Here is a 10,199-nt window from a genome sequence, read left to right as displayed (position 1 = left end):
TTTACCACTACATCAAGACCGGGAGCTCTGATCGGAGTACTTCACCTGAGATTCACTTGAGTCTTGTATCCGGCTGGCTGTTGATACAATCACATCTGATGATGGTTGGTACAGTGGTGCAGATATTGTATTTGAATAAAACAGACTTTCCTCCTATACAGAACACTTTCTTAATTTCACTTTGTGTAAAAACATATATGCAAAGTGGATTATAAAATGATGCCCGGCAAAAATGATCACTTTGGAGGTATTCCAGTGTATCTTACAAACACAAAGAAGATTTTTTTTAACAGATGGATTAGTTCACTTGCGGCATTCATTTGATCCCAGCTTCAAAATGAAATGAAGATTGGAATATTAAAAACGGCAAATTACAAATTTGGGCACCAATTTCCATGGAATAGGCATCATTATACTCGATACCTGAGGTGCTGTCTGTGTGGAGTTTGCATGTTCACTCCGCGTTCACGTAGGTTTCCTCCAGGAGCTCTGGTTTGGTGGTAGGTTAATTGGCTTCTGGGTCTGTCTGAAAGGACCGGTGTCCTGTTGCGCCTGCACCGGACGGGGGCTCGGGCTCCGCCGCTACCATGAACTAAAAATGAACGCGTCGATTTCTTAAGTAGTTCAGGTGGGTGGCTGCGTCAAGCACGCGTAGTCTGCCGAGGAGCAAGTAGCGAGTTTATTCCCTGCTGAAAAGGAGAAGAGAGAAAACGCGGCGTTTCGGCTGTGAAGTGTTCCGGCTGGATTTATAAAGCCCAACCCTGCGGCCCGGAACGAACCTTCCGAGGCGCGGTTTCCTTCGAAGGTGGGACCTGTAGCGGTGACGGACCGGAAGCAGCGTGCCTGGAGGACTTGCAGTAAGTGCATGTTCTACATAACCCTTTCTACAAAAGTCGCCGACAACAACAACAACAACAAAAACAAAATATTTCGCGGCTCTAGTGATTTTGAAGTAGAAATGGCGTGACTTACTTCGTGAGAAACTTAACTCGACTTGAAAGTTGCGCACGAACAGCCCTCTTTTTCAAGTACGACGCATTTAACAATTGGCGCGTAGATAGCCTGTAGTTGTCCGTGGGTTGACGAGGTTCAGGTGTAAATGCCAACCCAGCGTACAACCACGATTTAACAAGGTCGGGCGAACGGGGACCCCGGCGTACGCGGTGTCCATACGGCAGCTCGAGAAACACGCGTGGAAGTGTGTCGCCGTGGCCGCGGGACCGTGGATCCTGCACACTCGTTCATTTCACACGTACACGCGGCGTTTTATCTGGGGGGTCTGTGGTTAGGTCGAGAGTTGAAATGCTGTTGCGCATTCGGGTTTATTTATTAACGACACACACCGAAGATGCGGGCAGAGAAACAGCCCCGTGTCCTTAAATTGCTAGTAAATGTTAATTAAAAAAATGTAAGTTCGTAACTGTTTTATAGCCTGGTCGTGTCCGCTATTTTTAGACGGCCTGGTGCAATAGAAGCATCGCATTCCTTCGTCCAACGCTACGGACCTGTATGTGAAGGTCTCCAGCCCATTGAAGGTGGCTTAACGTTAATTTGTCTATATATATGTATATGTCGTGTTCCGTCTTATGTCTGACAAGACAACTCAGTCCGATTCTTATGTACCTCAGAATATTTGAAGCCTAGCGTGTGAAGTGATCAGACCTCTCGATTTTTTTTTTTCCCCAAGCGAGACCCCACGCAGAAAAAGCGGACAACGTGAAAACCGCACTCGGCGCCTGGAAGACGTTCTCTCTCTTCTGGCTTCTGTCCCAAAGTCAGCAAGCCAATACACAATCGATTGAACTGTTTTCTGAATTCGTGTTACAGGGGATTTGGGGAAAGGTTCTGCCGTTCGTGTCAGCAGAAGCGCTTCTTTAATTAAAGGTACAGCCGCCTATAAAAGGCCTCTGACTCTGGTTAGACGTGTCGCGGTTCTGCAGTTCATTTTCATCTGCTGGGTGGCCCAGAATCGGAGTTTAAGACCCCCTGCTGCAGACAGACCTGTCTCACGTCCTGTGCAGTGATGTTGACTGGGCAGAGCCAAATTAGGCAGCCAGTATGTGGGTTTAATGTAATCCCTGCCTCTCTTAGATTAAAGCCAGCTGTGCTAAGAACTAGGGTATGACGAAGAATCAAGCTCCGGGCTCACCCTCAGACATCAGTTTGGATCTTTGGAACACAAGTTCCAAGCGTGAATTAGATTTCCGTGTGTTCTCAATCCGTGAACCAATAGACACTAGCAGCCCAGCAGGTGGGAGCCTGGCCAGTACCTGGAGGGGAGACTCCTGGGAAAGCTGAGGCTGCTGCTGGGAGAGGTGTGAGTGGGGCCAGCAGGGGCGCTCACCCTGCGGTCTGTGTGGGTCCTCATGCCCCAGTATAGTGACGGGGACACTAGACTGTAAACAGGCGCCGTCCTTCGGATGAGACGTCAAACCGAGGTCCTGACTCTCTGTGGTCATTAACAATCCCGGGGTGTCTCTCGACAAGAGTAGGGGTGTTACCCCAGTGTCCTGCTCAAATCCCCCCTGGCCTTTACCCCTCATGGCCTCCTAATAACCCCCCTCTCTGAACTGGCTTCTCATCCCTCTGCTCTCCTCCCCACTGAGAGCTGGTGTGTGTGAGAGGACTGGAGCATCATCCAGGTGGGGCTGCACACTGGTGGGGGTAGTGGGATCCCCCCTGACCTGGAAAGAGCTCTGAGTGGAGGGTCCAGACAGGCGCTATATAAGTGTAAATTGTTATTATTATAAAACTTTTTCTTGTAGTTTCAGTTCAAGTCATTCTCCCTTTTGCTTTCCTAAGTCCATCCATCCATTTTCTAATCACTTTATCAAGTGCAGGGTGCCAGGGGGGAGAGTTTATGCCAGCAAGCAAGCAATGGGCAGGATACACCCGGGATGGGACACCAGTCCATCACAGGACGGACACACACACACACACACACACACACACACACACTTAACCTCCCAGCATGTCTTGAGATTGTGGGAGGAAACTGGAGCACCTGGAGGAAACCCACAAGAACATGTAGAGAACATGCAGACTCCACACAGACAGCACCCTTGGTCGGGACCTGTCACCCAGGGCCCGACACCCAGGGCCCCACACGGCGCCCAGACCTGCGTGTGCGTTCGCCGCGAGTGATGTCATTATTCTGCTTCGTTTCAGTTGGCCGGCTCTGTCCCGCTGGGCTCCGTTCTCCAAAGCCGGACTTCGACGGGAGAGATTCCCTGCTCGTCTCCCCAGGAGATCCCCTCTCTCTCTCTCTCTCTCTCTCTCTCTCTCTCTCCCCCCCAGGCCCACAGCCATGCTGAGACGGGCGGTGACACAGGTGTGACGATCTTCGTGCTTGATGACGCGTTTAACGGTGTTAACCCCCGCCTGCCTGGGCTGGAGGCTCGCAGATGACAGATCAGTTTTCTTTGAAAACTCCAGGGCTATAGACCCAGTTAGACCCACACCGGTCTATATAATGGGTGTAATTGTGTGCTGAAATGGACGTGGCTCCTGTGCGGTCCAGCTGATGTTTCAGGACAGTTCTAAGACTGAAGTTCTTGTGCTGAAGGTTGTATATCCGCTTATCCCAGCCTGACTCTCCCTCATCGGCGCCATCTTGGAAGGCCGCTGTCCTGCTATCTCCCGTTGGATTCTGTCTATTTTTTTTACTTTGTTTTTTTTTTTTCCCGTACCGCTAACTGTACATACTGCTTGTTCGGTGATCTGAATAGGCCATCTGCTACCGTCCGGAAAACGGTACCGAAATATACAGACCAAGTACACGTCTTGGTCTGTATCCTTCGGATGAGACGTAAAACCGAGGTCCTGACTCTCTGTGGTCATTAAAAATCCCAGGGCGTTTCTCGAAAAGAGTAGGGGTGTAACCCCGGCGTTGTGGCCAAATTTCCCGTTGGCCCTGACCAATCATGGCCTCCTAATAATCCCCCTCTATGAATTGGCTTCATTACTCTGCTCTCCTCCCCACTGAGAGCTGGTGTGTGTGAGAGGACTGGAGCATCATCCAGGTGGGGCTGCACACTGGTGGTGGTGGAGGGGATCCCCATTACCTGTAAAGTGCTTTGAGTGGAGTGTCCAGAAAAGCGCTATATAAGTGTAAGCAATTATTATTATTATTATTATTATTATTAAGACCACCAGCTTCTTCCCCCAGGCAGTAAGACTGCCGAACAGCCAACCACAGCAGACGCCTGCAGTGACCTCCTTGAACCGACAGGGGGCGCCGGTGACCTCCTGTCACTTGCACTCTCAGGACACGGACCAAGAGCGCCAAATACCTCCTTTCCTTGTGTTACTTTCGCACAATCTGTAAATTGCAGCTGTGTAACTTACTGTATCCTAGTGTCGATCGAATCCCTCTGAATTCCTGCCCTTCTCCTCCTCCTCCTCCTCTCTCCCTCTCGACGAGACACAAACCGTCTGGCTGCCGACGACGCCGTCGCGTGCTGTACTGTTCATCGTGCGCCGATGAATTAACCTTGATGATGATGATGATGGAAAGTGGAAACCAGTGTTCCCAGAGGCTGTGCACTGTGATGGACAATGGCCACAGCCCGGATGTCGCCTCGGCAGCCGGGCTGAAAGCGTTTCTCTCTTCTTTATCTTTTCCAGTTGTTGGGGCAGTCCGTCAGGCACCAGTCCAACGACGTCTCCCTCATCCTGGAGCGATGTGAGTGCTGGAGAGGCTCCCTTTTCTACCCCTCCCCCCCCCAAAAAAAAACCAAAACAAAACAAAAATCGCACTGATGCACCACCAGAAAATGAAATCTTATTTTTCAGCGATTTAAGATTTTGGCTCGAGCAGAAGCCCAGGAGAGTTGGGCGAGCCCTTCCGAGGGCTGAGGTTGTCCTCACCTGCCTGAAGATCAAGGTGGGTCCCCTCAGCAGGGGACCCCAACTCTGGTCCGCTCTGGTCCGAGCTGTGCAGGGTTCCCCGACTCTGGTCCAAGCTGAGCAGGGGTCCACTCTACAGGGGACCCCGACTCTGGTCGACTCTAAGCAGGGGTTCCTAACTCTGGTCCGTGCTGAGCGGGGGGGGCCCCACTCTGTTCCAAGCGGAGCAGGGGTCCCCAACTGTGGTCTGGTCTGTGCAGGGCTCCCCGAGTCTGGCTCGCTCTGGTCTGTGCGGAGCGGGGCTCCCCGAGTCTGGCTGGCTCGCTCTGGTCTGTGCGGAGCGGGGCTCCCCGAGTCTGGCTGGCTCGCTCTGGTCTGTGCGGAGCGGGGCTCCCCGAGTCTGGCTCGCTCTGGTCTGTGCGGAGCGGGGCTCCCCGAGTCTGGCTCGCTCTGGTCTGTGCGGAGCGGGGCTCCCCGAGTCTGGCTCGCTCTGGTCTGTGCGGAGCGGGGCTCCCCGAGTCTGGCTCGCTCTGGTCTGTGCGGAGCGGGGCTCCCCGAGACTGGCTGGCTCTGGTCTGTGCGGAGCCGGGCTCCCCGAGTCTGGCTGGCTCTGGTGTGTAGGGGGCTCCCCGAGTCTGGCTGGCTCTGGTCTGTGCGGAGCGGGGCTCCCCGAGTCTGGCTGACTCTGGTCTGTGCAGGGCTCCCCGAGTCTGGCTGGCTCTGGTCTGTGCCGAGCGGGGCTCCCCGAGTCTGGCTGGCTCTGGTCTGTGCCGAGCGGTGCTCCCCGAGTCTGGCTGGCTCTGGTCTGTGCCGAGCGGGGCTCCCTGAGTCTGGCTGGCTCTGGTCCGTGCGGAGCCGGGCTCCCCGAGTCTGGCTGGCTTGCTCTGGTCTGTGCGGAGAGGGGCTCCCCGAGCCTGGCTGGCTCGCTCTGGTCTGTGCGGAGCGGGGCTCCCCGAGCCTGGCTGGCTCGCTCTGGTCTGTGCGGAGCAGGGCTCCCCGAGTCTGGCTGGCTCGCTCTGGTCTGTGCGGAGCCGGGCTCCCCGAGTCTGGCTGGCTCTGGTCTGTGCGGAGCGGGGCTCCCCGAGTCTGGCTGGCTCGCTCTGGTCTGTGCGGAGCGGGGCTCCCTGAGTCTGGCTCGCTCTGGTCTGTGCGGAGCGGGGCTCCCCGAGTCTGGCTGGCTCGCTCTGGTCTGTGCGGAGCGGGGCTCCCCGAGTCTGGCTGGCTCGCTCTGGTCTGTGCGGAGCGGGGCTCCCCGAGTCTGGCTGGCTTGCTCTGGTCTGTGCGGAGCGGGGCTCCCCGAGTCTGGCTCGCTCTGGTCCGTGCGGAGCGGGGCTCCCCGAGTCTGGCTGGCTCGCTCTGGTCTGTGCGGAGCCCGGCGGCGATGGCGATGGCCGGTGTCCTGACCCCCCCCCCGTCTTCTCCCCCAGCCATGAACCGGGTGCAGTTGTTGGGGCGCGTGGGCCAGGACCCCGTGATGCGGCAGGCGGACGGCCGGAACCCTGTCACCATCTTCTCCGTGGCGACCAACGAGGTGTGGAGGACCGGGGATGGGGAAAGCACCCCTTCAGGCAAGGATCACCCCCCCCCCCAAACCGCCTCTGACGATCGACCGGCGAGGAGCCTCAACTCTGACCTCCTCCTGGCCACAAAGCTGGCCACTTCGTCCCCGTGCCCTGCCCGAGGACACCCCCAGCCGCGCAGCAGAGCGTGCTGTCCCCCTCTGGGCTGCGCTCGCTGCCGATGCCCGGGCCAGCAGGCTGTCTGTGTGGAGTTTGCATGTTCCCCCCCCTCCCCATGATTCAGTGGGTTTCCCTCCGCAGTCCAGAGACAGGCTGGTGGGTTAGTTGGCTTCTGGGAAAATTGGCCCTGATGTGTCTGTGTGTCTGTGTGTGTGTGTGTCCTGTGATGGACTGGCCCTGGTGTGTGTCTGTGTGTCCTGTGATGGACTGGCCCTGGTGTGTGTCTGTGTGTCCTGTGATGGACTGGCCCTGGTGTGTGTCTGTGTGTCCTGTGATGGACTGGCCCTGGTGTGTGTCTGTGTGTCCTGTGATGGACTGGCCCTGGTGTGTGTCTGTGTGTCTGTGTGTCTGTGTGTCTGTGTGTCTGTGTGTCTGTGTGTCTGTGTGTCTGTGTGTCTGTGTGTCTGTGTGTCTGTGTGTCTGTGTGTCTGTGTGTGTCCTGTGATGGACTGGCCCTGGTGTGAGTGTGTCTGTGTGTGTCCTGTGATGGACTGGTGTCCCATCCAGGGTATACCCCATCCTGCAGCTCCCGAGGCAGGGGAAGGGGTGTGTTGAAATATCCCGAACCTGCCGGTCCTCTGGTGACGACTGGCCCGCGTTCCCGAGTTCGCTCCTGCTTCGGGTCCGGGGGGGGGGCGGTTCTCTCCTGCGTCCCGCCCGGACGCAAGCTCGGGAGAGTAATCCCTGCTCCGGTGTCCGTAGGTGACATCAGCCAGAAGACCACCTGGCACCGGATCTCGGTGTTCCGGCCCGGACTGCGGGATGTGGCCTACCAGTACGTCAAGAAAGGGTGAGGGACTCGGGCGGGGGCCTGTCCGTACTGGACCGGAGGGGGGGAGGGGAGGATAAACTCAACAGCTTTCCTGTGTCTCCTGGCCAGGTCTCTTCTCCCCCGACTGCTTGGAGATTTTCTTTCGGGGGGGGGGGACAGAAGGAAATTACCCCACCCCAAAAAAAGGACGTTTTTAGCTTTGGTTTTCCAGGCGTGATATCGGCTGCCCGTGCGTTTTTGGAAATGGGGGGACATCCGTCTGGGGGCGCTGCGCGTGTGGAGCTTACATGTTCTCCCTGCGCTTTGGGTTCGGGGGTTCGGGCGTTCGCGGGCGGCTGTCACCCCCGGGTGTCTCTCTCCGCAGCGCCCGGGTCCTCGTGGAGGGGAAGCTGGACTACGGCGAGTACGTGGACAAAAACAACGTCAGGCGCCAGGCCACCACCATCATAGCCGGTAGGACTGGCGGGGAGCAGGGGGGGGTGCCCATCGCTGCCGAGTGTGGGGGTGGGGAGAGGGCAGGGGGTGCCACTTTTCAGCCCCCGTTTCATGAGAAATCTAGACAACGCACGTCTGCTTTGCGACACTTTTGACTTTCAAAACAATTGGCGTCGGCGCCTATTTTTCCTTATAAATACACAAGCTCTCTACGGCAGGTGTCCTTGTCCCGTCCCCAGAGCCTCCGAAATGCAAGCGACGCTCGGCGATCCGGTATTTCTGAATTGTCAACCCAGCCTTTTTTTTTTTTAGGTCTCGTTAGCCTTTTACTGTGCTTTGTCCGGCACTGGGAAAGCCCGCCATTGCCGATTTTACAGACAAAATTCCCTCTTTGGCCGAGTTTGTCCGAGTTAATGACGGAGTCCCAGGGTTTACGGCGACTGATTCGCGCATAATAAAGTAGATCTTTATACGATCTCGTCTCTCTCCTTCCAGCAGTGGTTCCTACCGTCTTTACTCTCCCACTTTGACGTAGCTCTTAGGAATTGTGGGTAGCGACTTTTCCTCCCCGGTCCTTAAGTTGTCTCGCGGCTGACGCCGGCCCGGGGCGAGCCCTTCCAGATTCCGAGTGGTCCCCCTGCGTGCCGTCGATCCTAAAAATGAACGGCCGCGTCGGAGCCGATCGCTTCATCACGGACGGGCGACGGACAGCCCTGACTTGTGCTTCTCTCTTTTTTTTTTTCTCCCTTCCCCAGACAACATCATCTTTCTGAGCGACAGCGCGAAGGAACGGGTCTGATCGGACGCCGACGCCGATGCCTCCCCTCCCTCTCCCCTCGCTACGGCACGCCCTGAATTCCGTTCATAGCTTTTCCAAACGATCGGCCCTCTCCTCGCTTTGACATCCGGAAGACGTGGACGGACCCTGGACTGGACTTGGTTTGCCTGTGGGAACGGCCCAGTACGCTAAACCCTTCTCGACGACGAACCTCCTGAGTTCCAGTCTTTCCAGCCAGAGTAACCTGTTGTGGGGAAAAGGCCCTGGGTCTCTGAAAAGGACTCCAGACGGCGCACAAAAGCAGGAAAACATACCGTTGCTTTCGAACGAATAACCCATCCACACACCTCTCCCCTCCCTGCGAGCTGCCGAACTGGACCAGAGCAAGTGTGTGCGGATCGACCGATCGGCACTGGATTTTATGTGATGGTGGCGATCTTGGAAGATCTTTGAAGATCAGAGATCCCAACGCTTATTCCCTATAGGCGCTCCGCAGGGGAGGCGAAAGTGTAAATGAAGGGGTTTTTTGGAAGTCGCTGGAGGGGGGAGTGTGTTAGATGTTGGCCCGACTGGAAGGGTGTTACTGTGCAGGTATCGTGGGATGATGTTGACGCAATAAAATGGACGTAGTTGATTTTGCTGTTCCACAGTGAGGTCTGCGTGTGTTTGTGTGTTACACTTTGAAGCCACGCTCGGGGAAGAGAGGTTTTTGGTATTCTCTGCTGGGGGGGAAAACGGCGAGGGAAACTCGTGCGAGAGGAGGGCAGGTTCCGTGCTTCGCCGGTTCAATCCCCCGGGGGTGCTGTCTGTGTGGAGTTTGCATGTTCTTCCTGTGTTTGTGGGGGTTTCCTCCCGCAGCACAAAGACAGAGTGGTAGGTTAATGAGCTTCTGGGCGAATTGGTCCTGGTGTGAGTGTGTGTCTGTGTGTGTGTCTCCTGTGATGGACTGGCACTGGTGTGTGTGTGTGTGTATCTCCTGTGATGGACTGGCACTGGTGTGTGTGTGTGTGTGTATCTCCTGTGATGGACTGGCACTGGTGTGTGTGTGTGTGTATCTCCTGTGATGGACTGGCACTGGTGTGTGTGTGTGTGTATCTCCTGTGATGGACTGGCACTGGTGTGTGAGTGTGTATATCTCCTGTGATGGACTGGCACTGGTGTGTGAGTGTGTATATCTCCTGTGATGGACTGGCACTGGTGTGTGAGTGTGTATATCTCCTGTGATGGACTGGCACTGGTGTGTGAGTGTGTATATCTCCTGTGATGGACTGGCACTGGTGTGTGAGTGTGTATATCTCCTGTGATGGACTGGCACTGGTGTGTGAGTGTGTATATCTCCTGTGATGGACTGGCACTGTGTGTGTGTGTGTGTGTGTCCTGTGATGGACTGGCACTGTGTGTGTGTGTGTGTGTGTGTCCTGTGATGGACTGGCACTGGTGTGTGTGTGTGTGTCCTGTGATGGACTGGCACTGGTGTGTGTGTGTGTGTGTCCTGTGATGGACTGGCACTGGTGTGTGTGTGTGTGTGTGTGTCCTGTGATGGACTGGCACTGGTGTGTGTGTGTGTGTGTGTGTCCTGTGATGGACTGGCACTGGTGTGTGTGTGTGTGTGTGTGTCCTGTGATGG

The 10,199-nt window shown here is 55.9% G+C and overlaps 1 protein-coding gene across 4 annotated transcripts; it reads left to right on the top strand.

Annotated features, from left to right (window-relative positions):
* Positions 1 to 774: 774 nt before the first annotated feature.
* ssbp1 (single-stranded DNA binding protein 1) lies at positions 775 to 9,221 on the top strand. 4 transcript variants are annotated; one of them, XM_069191999.1, is made up of 8 exons: positions 790 to 857; positions 1,688 to 1,884; positions 3,169 to 3,331; positions 4,627 to 4,684; positions 6,276 to 6,416; positions 7,290 to 7,377; positions 7,724 to 7,812; positions 8,550 to 9,221. In XM_069191999.1, exons 3-8 carry the CDS (start codon positions 3,308 to 3,310, stop codon positions 8,591 to 8,593), a joined length of 444 nt encoding a protein of 147 aa, XP_069048100.1. In that variant the 5' UTR covers positions 790 to 857; positions 1,688 to 1,884; positions 3,169 to 3,307; the 3' UTR covers positions 8,594 to 9,221. The 4 variants fall into 4 exon arrangements, with proteins under 4 accessions (XP_069048102.1, XP_069048100.1, XP_069048103.1 ...); XM_069192000.1 differs by having other exon boundaries at positions 812 to 857; positions 1,828 to 1,884; XM_069192001.1 differs by lacking the exon at positions 1,688 to 1,884 and having other exon boundaries at positions 775 to 857.
* The last annotated feature ends 978 nt before the right edge of the window (positions 9,222 to 10,199 follow it).

The sequence above is a fragment of the Lepisosteus oculatus genome, chromosome 7 (assembly GCF_040954835.1).
Source record: "Lepisosteus oculatus isolate fLepOcu1 chromosome 7, fLepOcu1.hap2, whole genome shotgun sequence".
NCBI lineage: Eukaryota > Metazoa > Chordata > Actinopteri > Semionotiformes > Lepisosteidae > Lepisosteus > Lepisosteus oculatus.
Note: the sequence above shows the minus strand (reverse complement) of the source record. Positions and strands in the feature narration are given on the sequence as shown.

Coding starts and splice junctions, on each gene's coding strand:
- ssbp1 (XM_069192001.1), top strand. CDS start 3,308: ATGCTGAGACGGGCGGTGACACAG. Junction 6,417..7,289: donor TGGGGAAAGCACCCCTTCAG/GCAAGGATCACC, acceptor CGGTGTCCGTAG/GTGACATCAGCCAGAAGACC. Junction 7,813..8,549: donor GGCCACCACCATCATAGCCG/GTAGGACTGGCG, acceptor TCCCTTCCCCAG/ACAACATCATCTTTCTGAGC.